The 15,312-nt window shown below is 38.7% G+C and overlaps 1 protein-coding gene across 2 annotated transcripts in view; it reads left to right on the forward strand.

Moving 5' to 3' along the window:
* Positions 1–15,312, forward strand: part of SCAPER (S-phase cyclin A associated protein in the ER) — a 142,855-nt gene that overhangs the window by 84,003 nt on the left and 43,540 nt on the right. For both annotated transcript variants that reach the window (XM_027698128.1, XM_027698129.1), the window contains exon 24: positions 8,698–8,813. In XM_027698128.1, coding sequence (XP_027553929.1) covers positions 8,698–8,813 — 116 coding nt within the window. The remainder of the gene's footprint in view (positions 1–8,697; positions 8,814–15,312) is intronic.

Consider the following 15,312-nt stretch of genomic DNA (forward strand, 5'->3'; position numbering starts at 1 on the left):
GGTTGTGGGCAAATAGTCCAAGAGGTTACAAAGAGCACCCAAGGCAATCAGGGTGAAAGCTGTGTTTAGAATTCAAGTGCTCTTGACCGCACGACGGGTCTTTAAACAGCCACCGCTCCCTCCCCGTGTGTCCTTTCCCACATCATTTTAATATCTTCAGGTTTGTTTGGATTGCTCTGGTTTTTGTAGTTTGAGTTCAGCTGAAATCAGTGCTGCTTTCTAGTGGCTGACAGCTCTCAGTAGTGACCTGTCAGCCTTAGGATTTTCAGATTCAGTGTTGCAAGAGATACCCGACTTTCCTAACTCACTGTGCAATTTCTTGTCCAGTCAAATGCTGAGAGACAACAGGACAAGATCACATAATTGTGCTTTTTATTTACCTGTTTGGGAACTTCTATTTATGAGATTAATAATGAGAAAAAGTCAAATTGGCCTCAGCTAATGGAGCCATCTATGGAGATCCAGGAGCAGTTGTTCCTGGTATTAGACTTAAACCTCTGTCCTTACTTCCTCCTTTAATTGATGCACTTACTAGATGCTCTGTTATTTATAAATAGACTAAACATTTATTTTTAATAAAAGCACATGGTGTAGTGCTGTCTTTCAAAATACATATAAAGATAATTCTTACTTTTCCAAACAATAGTGTGTGTTTCCTGCTATGCTGCTTAGCATGAATGAAAGCAGCTGAACAGGTAGCATGGAATTCACTAATTTACCTTTACCTATCTTTCCTTTATGCCTTTCCCTGACGCTTGAAGCCTCACAATGAGGATTGTGAGGGTCCTGTCCTCGTCAACAGCAGTGTAATAGAGTACCTCTGTGACTTTACCATTGAACTGAAAAGCCACTGCAAGAACTTGGAAGGAAATTGGGTAAATAAGGTTCATCCTGCTCAGTGAGATCATACAGTGAGTCAGTAAGGAGTTTATCGAATTTGGTTTAACCTCACAACGTGGGCAGATGTTTGGAGGCAGAAAAATGAATTGAGTAAATGATGGCATAGACAGAAATCAGGTTTATGCACACGAGGACATTTAGTGTTTTCGGGACAGGCTTAAGACTCAATAGTATTGGTATTGTCCCTAGGCCTGAACCAATTTTAAGTCACTTGCCAATAGCAGACTTTCAGAGAGTATAGTAGTAAATACCTCTCCTTCTTTTATTTTTTATTTAGTTGAAAAATAAGCTTTCTACTGCGTTTGAGTGATGTATCAGCCACTTGCTTTTTCACCCTTTCTTTTCGTCGGTCTTAGATATTTGTCTTCCTTTGCACTAAATGTGCTCTGTGAAGCTGCAGTTAACATACCTTAGCTATTGAGGTGAAAAGCCAGTATTACCCAGATGGATCAGATGGTGGAGGCTGAGCTCTACTCAGGAGTGTGCAAATACTGAGTATGATGCAGGGAGAGAAACACCTTCTGCAGGGTCAGGTCCCTTTACCTGCCTGCCATCAGATGCCTGGTAACCACCCTCTTCTAGATGAAGCCACAGAGATTAGTCAGTGTGGAGAGTAAACACAGAAGCCAGAGGAGCTGCTTTATCTTTAAGGCTTCAAAATCAGCTTTCAGGCTTCAGAATTTGCACTTTGCTTTGCAGGACGAGTGGGATGGAGCATTTCTCAAGGCCTCCTTTCTGGGGCTTTAACCCATTAGCACCTCACGAGGAAGGAGGTGTTACAAATGCACGATCAGTGTATCCTCAGTGTGAATGAATATCTCCCCCCAATGGTGTGCAAATGCTACTGAGCCCCTTCTGGTTCATGTTTTAATCCTAAACTAGTTCTCTGTTGATGTTCAGTGGTTGAAGTTTTATTGTGGGTGAATTCACTCGTGTTTGAAAACCAGTTTGAGATTTTCAGATGGAGCAAAGTGTTGTTCCAGCACTAATTTCACTAGAGACAAGTATTAAAGGGAACAAAATTGTCTATTTTAATAGAAAATATTGTTTTGGTATACTCTACAGTCCTTTTCAGTGTATAAAGTTTTATGTCTGGAGGACTACTGAAAGAATGTAGATTTTCTACAGTCGCAAACATACCCGTGGGTTTGTATGTGCATGTAGATATACTTGTGTATTTATTTAAAGGGGAAGGAAAGAAAAAAAAAAAGGAGGAGCCAGCCCAGGATTCAGTTGTCTGGTTTGTTTTTCTAAGGCAGCTTTGAACTGCATTTCTTAGCCCCTGGCATTTTAGATAGAATCTTCAAACACCAGATAAAAGGAAAGAAAAAAATTCTTAAGGTGGATTTCAACTATATTTTACTAATTAGTTATTATTTCTTCCTTCAATGAACAGTTTAACAAGTGTAGAATAGAGTTGTACAAGTTTAGTGTGTTGTTTCAGAAATAGAAGTCAGACTGTTTCAAAGTATTTGGGTTTCAATTGGAAATATTTTCTTCTGAGCAGCTTTAGTTCCTGAGGTCTGTTCAGACAGGCTTTCCAGGTCAGCTTCTGATTTGGACACTCTGCAGGACTAGCAGAAAGCATTCTTTGGGTTGATGAAGGAAAAATAATTTTTCTGAATTTCCTTTTCAATCTACATGAAAATGTTTATTTTGGAGGTTTGTCTTGGAGAGTTTACACCAAAGTATTTCAATTAGTTCAAAAATATTTCAAATAGTCAAAATATGAGATGGTAAAGTCACATAGAGCAGAGATGGAAAAACTGACATTCAATCATTTCAGCTGTTAAAGCTCAGCATTATTTCTGATCCTGCTCTACTTATTAACTAATAATAATACTTTAACAGGAGAAATGTATGGAAGTGAGTACTTTGGTCCAGGACATTGGATTTCACCCAATAACTCTTGCACCAAATTAATAAATTATGATTTAACTGGGATCATATTTTTCTAGTAGATAATCAGGTTTGATTTAAAAACTTCAAATGATTGAGTCGACCATATCCTAAGTATATTATGCTCATCATTAATTACTCTTGGCATTAAAAAAAAATCATTTGATTCTTACCTGAACTCATCCGGTTTCAGCGTCCAAATACGAGCTGTTCCTGTGCATTGTCAGAAATCTTCTTCCCATTCTGGTTCTTCCACACTGTCCCATCACATTTTTATTTTCCCCAGCATGAACTAAATTGTACTTGTGTTGTGCCTGCTGGTGAGATCGATGGCTCTACCCTGGTCTCTCCTGTTTTCCAAGCCTTGCATTTGCCATTGCCCTGGGCAGGGGGGAGCAGCAGAGCAGGACAGAGGTTTTGGTCTCTCTTCTCTCCTGGAGTGCTGCACATACAGTCCAAAAGCTGTTGCAAATTGGTGCTGGCTTTATTTCACTCTGTGTTACTTTGCATTACCCACTGACTTGTATAAATACATGAGAGATTTTCCCCCAGTGTGGTTTTATTTCAGCCCACAGTTCATATTATGTGACTGCTTTAATGAGTGCAACAAAACCCAGCCAAGTACCAGCACAGGCCAGTTGGCTTTTTCATGGGGTTCTTTGTTGACCACGGTGAGTAGGATGAGGCATATGTGTAAATGACTCTTTGGGAGCTGTGTGTGTTTTCCTGTACCAAATGTCAGATAATGAGATGAAAACATTATATTGAACTTTCTATTTAGCTCTGCTCGTTTTCGAATTTGCCAAACATACTTGTATCCCCGGGTAAGTGGTGCTTCTGAGGGTGCCACAGATGCCAAGTCCTGATAAAATCTACCCTATCTTGTTAATGAACACACAAACAGTTGTTCCCCATCTGCTGCCTCTGTCTGAAAGGTTAGGAAGCCCTTCCTTCTTGATCACAAAGGACATAATTATTGTCTGTAGAGGAGTCAAGTACAAAGACAGTCCATCCAGTCTGACCGCTACTACACTGCAGGCCACCAAAGATTAACAGCTGCTTCTCCTTTGATTAGGTTAGGTAATAACAGTTACTTTAGTTAATAATTGGATGGATTCCCAGGCCATGTAATTCAGGTTTAGGCTGTCATTTTTTGCTGGCATGTAGCTGAGCTGTATTACTGGAACAGAGCCTGTAATCCTATTAGTCAGTTGTCACTCAAACCATAGGAGAGAAGGGGAATTCAGATCCATTAAGGTGTTGTAACAGGTAGGTAAATAAGTCAACCACGCTTGCCCAGTGTGCAGGGAGCTGTCCTGATTGTTTGTCACATATGTTTTTTTAAAGGATTAATTTTGAGTTTCTAAACACTTTTCATTCACAGTTGATCCATAAAATGGTTACATGGTTTGTCTAATTTATTGTGATTTCTGTTTACTGTGTAACACGTGCATTAGTGTACACACACTTCCCACTAAGTTCCTTGATTCATGCTCTGTTCTGCTGAAGTTGGAGGCTCTGTGCTTCAAATGACAAGTTCATAATGGTCCAGAGACTAAGAATACACACTTATTGTGTTAACCTTCCCCCAGTACAAACAACACCTCTGCACTGCACAACGATGGGCTTGGCAGGGATAAGGAAAACAAGACTCTTTTCATGCACTGTTTTGGAGTGCTCTGTCTGCTCTTCTCAGGGCTGCATCTCTGTTTTTGTTTTTCTGATGTTTAAGACACATCTAGGTGGCATCCCCAAGGTTTCTGTGCCTCCTCCTCGCTGTTAAAAAATGCATAGATGACAGTAATAATCATTTTTGCCTACATGTTCATTTGTCTCCCCTCTCCTGTGTCGCCAGGTAATGTCAGAGCCTTGAAATCCTTCTGTATTTACAAGTTAAATTGTTTAAAAATGTGATCTGAAGTAGTTGAGAATTTCTGAAAATATATATGAGCAAGTCAAATTTTTACACACTGTTTAAAAATGATGTGTAAAAACATGTTTATATACTTTCTGTTACCCAAAGAACGTGAATCCCATTATATGAGTTGCCTTTGCTGAATAACCCTCCCAATCTAAATGTGCAGCCACTCAAAGAACAGTTTCTGTAGTGAAATTATGAAATGGGTTTCATAAACAGGAGAGCTCAGTCATTTGGGAGACTATGTTAGAAGTCTGGAGGATTCTTTCAAGCAACAAAAACATGCAGTGCTGGTTTAAGCTCTTTTCAAATAGGAATTTAATATTTATTCCCTGCAGGATCTATTGTTTTTCATACTGACATGATGCCTGATCCCCTCAAAGCTTTGGTGCCACCAGAGTAAAAGTTGTAGTTACCTGAAAGGGTCTTTCTTTCTGACACAGGTTCAAATGAGGACCAATTTAAATAAGAATATTATGTGAGCAAGGGCTTTGAACAACTGAGATGCTTCAGTCCCCTTCTTTTGCATTTCTGTTATGTTTTAATATGTACAACCTAACGTAAAACTTTAGCACTACAGGACATTAAGTGAGTTTGGATTACATTTTCAAGGATATTGGTTAATTTTGGAAAGACAGACAAACTGGATAACATACCTTGCTCCCATATGTTTATGGTCTAAGAAAGATTTCTTTAGAATCAAAAAATACTTAAAATCTGAAAATTGCCTCACGTAGGAATTAATTCAGACATATTTTGTATGGTTTGGCTGCTTCAGAGACAGAATAACAGTATGTTTCAACACTGGGGAGATTGAATGCTGTGTGTTCTTTATACATGGCTCACCAGGATGAGATCTTGTGTCATGGACAGCTGAGGGACAATTCCTGTTTTCCCTCTTTCCTCTGGTGCCATAATCCTCAATGTTCACTCTGAAAACATCAGCAGGGCAATACTCAAGTGACCCTTCTGCTCCTTTGTGCACAGGGCACGTTTTCCCTTCAGTTCCCCTGACCTCCCCTGGCCCAAGGAGCTGTGCCTGAACCTGGAATTCCTGACAGCAGGACACTTGCAATGTGTCCAAGGTCATTCACAAGCACCAGCAGCTACTTTGGGATCAACATTGTCTTCCAGTAAATGGGTTAAAAGCCCTTGGAGTTCTCCATTTTAGGAGAATCATTGGAGATAAATATATTAAATACCATGCCAAAAGTTATGTATCCCTAATCTCTAAGTGGCAGTTTTGTAGACCTCTGTAAGCACAGGGAACAAATACTGTGCTCCTGGATCTTCCCCAGCTTTGCTCCTGGTTGTATCATACCTTTACTTTTACCCCTCTCTTTCGTGCACATAGGTAGGGGTTTATTTTCATGATGAATAAGTGTCACGTGCTAATGAATTTTTATGAGTAATCCAGAGAAAGGAATAATAGGACATAAGGGTAAATTATATAAAATCAGGAGAGATTACAAACTTGCTTCTGCTTGATAGAAAACTGAAGAGTGATGGAAGTTTTTAAAAGGTAAATGTGTATTTTGACAAGTGTACTTGTATTTTAGTGAAGTATTAGACAAAAATGAACCAAGCACTGAAAAAAGTCTGTCCATGTAAGAAGTGATGCTCCAGATTGAAGTGGAAGGAGAGCACATAGGAAATCAAACAGCTTCAAAAGGTTTATATTCTTTTTGAATAGATGACCATCTCCTCTCAGAATAGGGAGACATTACTTCTTTCACTGTGGCTCTGGTGACTTATTCAGAAGGGAGGGAAGTTCCTTTCTGGACACTTCACTATATTTATGGAGAAAAGAGGAGTTCTGAAAAAAAAATCACAGCTAAGAGAAGTTTACATTAAAAAATATAAAAGAAAAGGTTGGATTTAGCATTAAAGACTGTAGAGTTAAGAAACAAGCCAAGCAGGAAAATGTAGCAGTGTACAATTACAAGAATGGAGAAATTGCTTAGGGGAGAAACAAAATGAGTGCAATAAATGGGATATAACTCAAGAGTAATGGGATGAAATAGAGAAAGGGCATATTTGGTCTAAATGACAGGAAGGACTTCTTGCCACGAGAGCTAATAGGTTGTGGCATAATCTCCCATGAGAAATAGGGAGAGTGAGAAGTGGAAAGTGCTGGGCACATTTAAAACTGGAGTAGCACTAACAAACAGGCTGCAGCAAATAAATCAGCAGCGTCACGTGGGTGTTGTTGTGCTGCAGTGCCAGGGGCAGACACTGAGATCCTGCACTGCCCAGGGCCTGTGTCCATCACTGGGGGAGATACACACCTGAACTCACCAAATCCCTCTTTCCACCTGGGAAGTTCTAAGCTGAGGTGGACATGGATAGGTTGGAAAGGCCCCCGGCTCTGTCTGGAGGAGCTGCCCTGCTCTGCTGGGGGAGCAGGTCTGAGAACTGTGGCCGTGAGCCAAAGGTGCTCAAATAATATCAATAAATAATGATTTGTGGCAGGACTGTTTCTTTGCTCTTTGGGTCTTTTCCTTACGGCTCTATCAGGAGTTTAGTGGAAAGTGTTGTTTGGAGCCAAGGGTGGCTCAAGGAGGCAGGTTTTTGGGGGGTTTTTTTAGATGGAAGGGAGGAAGAGGAAGCAGAGGAAGAATATATGAATGAAACTCAAAAATAACTCTTCAGTTAAGGCACACTTACTGGGCTAACTGAGCTAAAATTAACTGCTATAAGTTATGTTTATCAGTTAGCCTGTAGGAAATCAGTGGTTTATTTTCTTAACTGCTTGGTGAGTTGGCACAGAGATTTCCACTCATTTAAAGCTAGTTATTCCTTTGAAGAGGTAAACCTGTCTAAAAATCTACATTCAGTTCATATTAATTGTGGAAAATATTTTCTTTTTGAATATCTGACTTCTGTGAGCAGTTTTTCTGTAGCTAGGAACTTAAATACAGTACAGCTGTTTGCTTGAAAGAAACTTAGTGGAGAGAAAGTCATATGATTAAAAAAAAAGCAAGATGTATACTTTTTGTGTGGAATGTCTGATCTCACAGGGAAAAATGTTGTCCATCTAAATCATATTGTAGCTGGTTAATTATTTTTCTAGTTGTTCAAATAAAGATTTTATTGTCAGTCACTGGAAGTTTTTTCTGCTATGCAGTCTGTTACAGTAGAATACATTCTTTACAGACTAATAACAATTGCTTTTATAGAGGACTCTCCACTTTTCCCCACATGCCAAGTGCTTGCAGCATTGGGGAAAAAAGAAGAAATTATTCCTTATTAACTAGAATATCATAATGGTTGACAAAATCAAGATGATCAAATACAAACTGCAAATAAAGTTATACAAAATTAGCAGCTTAAAAGCAGAGAAAAGAAGATCTTACCTGTTTTAAACAGTAGGAGATAAAAGCAATTTTGCAGGAAAGGGAAAGGGTGTCAATTCTAAAATACTGGACCTGCTCCAGCAAAACCTCAGTCATTTGCAAATGGTGAGAGTAATGGTAGGATGGTGTTTAAGAGTAAAATTCTACTAAGTGGAGGTTCCCAGTGGACACCAAGGATAAAGAGATCTGCCTAAGCTATTTTGTGCACTGCTCATATTAGAGGTTGTCTACATTTTTTAAAATCATATACAAAGCAATATAGTTACAAAGATAATAGCAACAAATAAAGATTATCTTCATTAAAATCCCATAACTGTATGTCATTACAGAAAACATGGTATTCCAGTGTATTACCTGTGTAGTACTTGATAGGTACATATGATACTTGAAAATATGAAAATATGAGAATACTTGTACGTATGATAATTTAAAAAATAACACCTGAGAATTTCAACTCCTGCTCTGCATGAGCAGTGAAATGATGTTTTTCAAAGGTGTTCAACATGATAAATAAATGTATTAAGGACTTCCTACATTGAGAAGATCCACAACTGTCAGGCACACCTTTTGTTTAGCAATTTCTTTAATTTCTGTTGGTTCTCTTCTGTGTTTGTGTTTCCCCAGAACACAGCAGATAAAATAGCATTCCGGGCTGCAGGAGGACTCACTGCCCTCGAAAATGTTCTGCAAGTGGTGACTTCTCCCACCAACCTGAGCGCAGCTTCCCGGGTTCCCCTAAAGTGAGTATGATGGGTCCCTCATCTGCCACTTAGAATCACTACAATATTCATTTCATATCTGCTGCTTCACTGCTTCTGCTCCTCATAGTCCCCTGCTGAACTTCAGAATAAAACTCATGCTATGCTCTACGCTGCCCTGGAAGGTGGAACACGTTTCCACTTACCCTCTTATTTCCTATTTTGAACTCTGATACATTTGAGCAGCAGCATCCCTAATTGGGCAAAATGAGAGAAGACAAAACTGTGTTAAACAGAGGAGGAGATACATATCTTTTGAAGTTAGTCTGTAAGGATCTCTAGTGGGAAGCAGGAGAATTTTTTAAAGGGTTGTAATTCACTGGAGTCTGACTGCTTTTAAAAGTAAGTAGTTGTAAGATGCTGCTTGCTGAAAGGGCTCCTACAAACAGGTAAAACAAAATTCTTGTGGATTAGAGAAATTCCTCTTTATACAATGTATGAATGGAGAGGTTTAAATATCTAATCCCTAAAAAAAAGTGGTGACTAAGCAGAATGCCTACAAAATCTGATAACTCAAAAGCATGCTCTTTTCCCCAGTCTCTAACTGTAGTTTTTGTACAGTCAAAAGCACATAGGTGCTTTCAGAGCAGAGCCAGGCATGGTTTCAGTGCAAGAGAAATCAAGCCCAGGATATCCTGGTGTGTACCATTGTTGTCATTTGTTTGTAGATATATTGTAATATTGAAATAATTGGAATTTATGCACTACGTTGCAAGAGTCTGAATTAAAACTGGCCATAATATGTTGCAGGACAGGAGTGAAGTGCTGGGAAAGAGCACTAAGGGAAAAACATGCTTTTAACATCTTTAATTTGCGCTTCAAAGAAAACAAATAAAATTCCTGCCTTCCCAGTCATGCTGAATGCACTTGCTGCAAGTCCAGCCAGCTCCAGCAGTGAGCAATTCTGAGTGGGGTCCATGGTGAGCAGCTCAGGGACAGCCTTTGGACTCCTTAATTTACAGAGTCTCTAATTTTGAATTATCAATATGAGATAAACTTTGCAAGGGAAAGGATTGCACTGTGTGCCCACACAGTGTAGATTTAGCCTTAATTTCTTAGAATGGGCACCTTCTATATATCTTCAATTTTTGTACTTTCATTTTAGGAGTTTTTTTGAGCTTTCATTTCTCACTTTGTTGAGAAGGTTTGAGAACATTGTGTTTACATTACTTCAGACATTTTGTTTGAAGTTTCTTAGACGGTCTGAGGATATATTAGTTCTCGAAGGAGCTTGTGTGCCAATAAATAAAGCCCCATGTCAGCCACACTTGTATAACAGAAATCACATCCAAAGAGTTGATTAGGGGTTCTCCTCTCTGTGACAGTCACTGTCTATCTCATGCCCATTTCAGACCAGTGGTTTCTCAGATTCCAGAACCTGTTCATGAGTGAATTATAAAAATTCTCTAAACATTGTTTTATTAGCACAGGTTTTCCACTAGTTGTATTTTCAAAAGAAATATTGGGGCAGAAAAGAGATTAATATAAACCATTCTGACAGCGTTGTGTGTTAAAAACATCTTCCGAAGAGCTTTGCTGCACTCCTGAAATACAGCATTTCATTCAGCTGCACTGCGAAGTGCAGTCTCCAGTTTGTAGTACTGAATTTGGGAAGTTATACGTCAAGTTGCACATAATTTGACACAGGATCTTGCTCTCTAAAGCTCACTGCTCTTGCAGGATTTTCCTGATTGCTTGAGTCTGACTTAGGGAGTCTGGAGTCTGCTGGAAGTGTCCCAGGGAACTCGGTGTTGCTGCCTGGGATGCAGAGCCTCCTCTCTTGGTATTTTGTGGTCTTTTTGATAGAGAAGAATGTTTTGTGCAGAATCTGCACCTCAACTGTTGAGAATGAGCAGCAGTTCCAGAGTGTGGGACTTGCTATGAGCAGTTTGAACCAGGCACAGACCATGTTCATGGGAATTGCTCTGGTCTCACCAAAAGGATTTAGCAGATTTTTCATATACAGAATGTTTGAGGGAGGTTCAAAACCAAAGGATAATCATGGAATATATGTAGCTCTTTAAATGAGGGAGAAAATTCAGATCACATTTCTCCTCATTTAATTTTGAAATGAGTTAGAAATTATTTTTCTTTCTTCTGTGCAAATATCATTTACCTCCTGACTTCTTAAAATGTGAACCTAGTGAGGCAGCAGTTTTCTCTGTTTAAAGACAAGGCAAAGCCCTGTGGAAAGAAGCTGAATTAAGACCTTTCATGAATTGCCCTCCAGTCTTCCCTTAGCCAAATACACTTAGCTAAAGGACACTACTGTACTTCAGATTGTTTGTGTGCTTGTGCAACGTTTAACCATTTGTACTCATCCTAAATTGGGCATTTGTCTGTTGCTTTGTGATGAGGATAAGCTATTTACAAGTAGGTGAGGAGATTACACGGGCTATTATCTACATCTCTCTTTCTCCAAAATCCTGGCAGTATGGTGCAGCTCAGAACTTTAATCCCATGTCTACAAGATAAAGCTTTATTATCAGAAGATTTAACAATGTGCCTGTTGTTTTGTGCCACTGTCCAGATTGGTAGTTAGAGCAGCAGGACGGGAAATGCTGAGAGAGAGAGACGTGACATTTATGGGACAGATGATACATTTGGTGTTGGGGCAGTTTTTCTCCCCTTCAAATAAATCACTGAAAAAGGGAAAGAGAAAGCAGTGGGTTACAGTAAGTTTTATTATTGGTGTTAACATAAAAATTAATGTCCAGCCATGTTATTTCTTAAAGCAGCATTTTGTAATTTTCCAGAATTTGTTCAGTTCTCCACAAAATAAGCCGTATTCAGCAGAAGTTCTAAAGGCTTCAGAGCCTTATGGTATTTTTCTTACACTTCCACTGAAGAGTAAATGGGAGCTGCACAGCAAAACAATTTATTGGCAAGAGATGAGTCTCATCCCCTCAGTTGTCTTGCACCTTTGCTATGGGCAACTCATTTAACCCCTTTGTGCCGTGGCACTTTACTGGCCTTGACAATCTAACAAACCTGCTGACAAATGAGGCTTGTAGGGTTTGTTCAATTAACATTTGTGAAATACTTTGATTCAGGTTTATTATAATGTATCTTTATATTCATACAATTTCTTGCATCATTTATTTAAAGCAAATTTACGGGGGTAAAAAAGCTCAAACCGTAATTACGCACAGAAAAAGAAATTAGTTCCCCCTAATGTTATGGATGGAATTGATACTAATTGCTTTTTTCAGTAAGAACTATTTTGAACTAAGAACTGGTTTTATACCTTGTTCTCTGTAATTTTTACTTGGGTTTATGAACAGACAGTTTTTAAGCTGCTCTGTTACTGTTCATGCAGTTTTATAGGATTGTTCACAACTTTTTTTACATGAAATGCAGGACAAGTTTTCTCATTTTCATGTGAGGTTATTCCAGGCAGAGAAATTAGCAGTAATTGGTACGGGGACATAAAGACACTCTAAAGAGAATGACCACTGTGCAAGTTCAACATCTGAAACCTGCAGCATCTGTTCCTTCCCATGATACATTCCTGCTGCCTGTCTCAGCTGGATCTCGGGCTCAGGGCTCAGGAATAAAGAGATGTTGCCCTCATGTGCAATATAGGAACAAGTCTGAATATTGAAAGCAGCTCTGTAAAACGTTATAAAACTTTTGGATTGAGAGCCAGGTCTTGCAGTGAAATGATTGATAAACCAGGGACTGGAGAATTTTGGTAAAAAACTTCCAAATTCTATCCCACCTGTAAATATTGGGATGAATTAATTGTTTGATTGTCACTTGTCATCCAACAGTTTATTCATAAGTACAGCAGCATTTCAGATTGAAACTCTACTCTGGTTTTGGAGGTGTCTTGAAGCAGAATTGATGCTGAGTCTTGTCTAAATTTAATAATGTTTAGGTTTGTATTATTTCACTGCCAAATTGAGCTTTTTGAATTATTTTCTTCATTGGTAATCAAAGTGCATTCATTTATAGTCTTCAGAAGTTGTAATTAATAAGGAAAAGCTTTACTCTTGAAACAGGTTAATTGTTATATGTTGATGCCCTGATTTTTGTAAAGCAAAGGTTAAGTTCTTGCCTCTGTATCCTGGTGCACTGTCATGGATTAGTTTTGTGTGGTTGCACACTGTTGATGCCTCAGTATTTTTAATAAAAGTTTAAGTTTGTCAATTTGTTTATATCAGGCATATTGAGGAAAGTGAAGATGTGCTGGCATAAAAGAAATTTACGTGCAGACATAGAAACTGTTGAGATCTAGCTGGATTAAAAGGAATCCTCCTCCTTTTCTTTGTACTCATGCAAAACAAATGTAACATACAGATGCATATTTTTGTCTAGTTTAAGGACAGATTTCTGTTATGTCTCAAAGTTTGTGTACCATAATGAGTGTGTTATAATTGGATTTACTCTGGAGGAAAGCCTTGCTTCAGAGGGCAGCCTTTCCGTGGGGCTGGGGTTTACAGAGCTGTAAAGCTGATTTGTGGGTGTGATACAAAGTTTAGAGCAACATCAGTAATCAATAACCACCTGCTTCACGGGAGCCTCGGGCTTTGGGCTTTCAACTGATTCTGATATCTCCTGAGATAACAGGTTTGGAATTAAGAGCAGCTAAGAACTTCCAAAAGGGAAGAAAACGACTGGAAGTGCGTTGAGTTTTCCACCCCAGCACATTTAACGTGCATTTAAATAAAGTTCTGCCTTTGCCATTCGCAGCCCCTCGCTTGTCTCGGAGGCCTCCTGCAGAAATGGTGACAGTTGACAGCTGTTGTTCCCTTAATAAGATTAAAGTAAAGAAATTAGTTGTGCTGTCTTTAATCTGCCATTTAACACTGTGAACCACCTGGGGACACTTCTGTGCCGACACTCCCAGCGCTGAATTCCAGTCGAAGCGTGGAGCCGGCGCGGGCTCAGCTCGTGCCGTGACCAGAATGCGTTCAGACGAGCCGTAGTTAGCAAGCTTATGGTATCAATTAAATGAACCCTCTTTATTGTGCTGAAAAATTAATTTGACATCCATTTGCTTACAGCACCTTTTCAAATTGCATTATTGGAGCCTCTGAAAACACGAGTATTCTTCCTGACACTGAGGTTCAGCGGGGAAATACGGGAGCGCGATGCGTCGCTACCGTGGAATTTGTTCCTTGCATAAAGTGGGAAGTTCTTGTGTTTTCAAATGTAAAATAAACGATCCTCTTAGGAATTAGGAATCCCATATATCAAAAAGCATTTATTGCAGTGATTTAACTAAATCACCGCAGAACTCTGAAGTGCTGTCAGAGTTAACCTACAAATTCATATTTGACACTTTGGATGAATTATAATGTTTATATTGAAATAGGATTGATGTTTATTTTAGGAGAGCTGATAAAATGAGAGAAGCTGATTTAAGCATCTTCTCAACAGCAAATAGAGACTACCAATCTAGTTTCATCTCTTTCTCCCTGTGAACACACCTACACAGGGGAATAATCTTTTGTGAAAGGTAGAAGTAAGTACCTAACAAAAATATTTTTCAGCATGAGGGAAAGGAACTAAATACCTTTATATAATCAGGAGAGGAAAAGAGAATTGTGTTGCAAGGCAATTAATAAATGCACATGAAGCATGCTGTTTGAATTATCTGTAGGGTAAAAATTAGGTGAAATAGGTGAAAATTAACCTGCCTTTGTCCAAAAATTAATTACTTAATACTATGTTCACATCATGTGAACTGGAGATTGAAACTGATTTAATTAGACAGAGTAAATTTAATTACCAGTACAGTAAAATAATATGTCTTGGTAATATGGTGGTACTCAGAAAAGGAGGAAAAGTACAAATGGTCTCTTGCTTCTTTTCTAAATTCAAAATTATTTCTCCAGCTGAAGCAAAGACAATCCAGACGTACAAGTGAAAAAAATTTTACTCCAATTTTTCTGGCCTCTGAGCATTTCTGGCTTTTCTTAGCTTGAGAAATACAATGTCTGCATGTGAGATGTTTCCATTTCAGCTCTGGGGAGCCAGGCTGAGTGACCAGATGCCTCAGCGATGAACACAGCAGTCAGTAAAGCAGCATTCCTTATTGCCTAAATAATTTTGTTGTTTCATAAAATATTTCAGGAGAAAGATAAAGCGTAAAACTCGACTCTAGAAGTATGTTGGATCAGTCTGCAGCTTGTTCTGTGAAATACCAGCTTTGATGATTTCACTACAGTAACTTGGTGTTTGTTGCAGTCCCACTTTTGTATGACCTTTCAACAGTGCTCACAATTTATTTTCTTCTATGCAGCTTATTTGAACTTAGTCACATTTTTTCACATGTCGAAAAAACCCCAACAAAGTAAAAATTCTTTTCCTTTTGGTTTACTTTAGACAAACAACTTGAATGTCTAGCCATCTGTATTTATTATTGGATATATTTATGATGCATTTGTGTTGTGTGTCTGTGTGTGTGTTTGTATATTAACAGTGATAGCTTTTGTAGTAAGCAAAGTTCAAGAAATGAATTCTGTGTTTATTC

The sequence above is a fragment of the Neopelma chrysocephalum genome, unplaced genomic scaffold (assembly GCF_003984885.1).
Source record: "Neopelma chrysocephalum unplaced genomic scaffold, ASM398488v2 Primary Assembly neopelma1_124, whole genome shotgun sequence".
In the NCBI taxonomy this organism is placed as follows: Eukaryota; Metazoa; Chordata; class Aves; order Passeriformes; family Pipridae; genus Neopelma; species Neopelma chrysocephalum.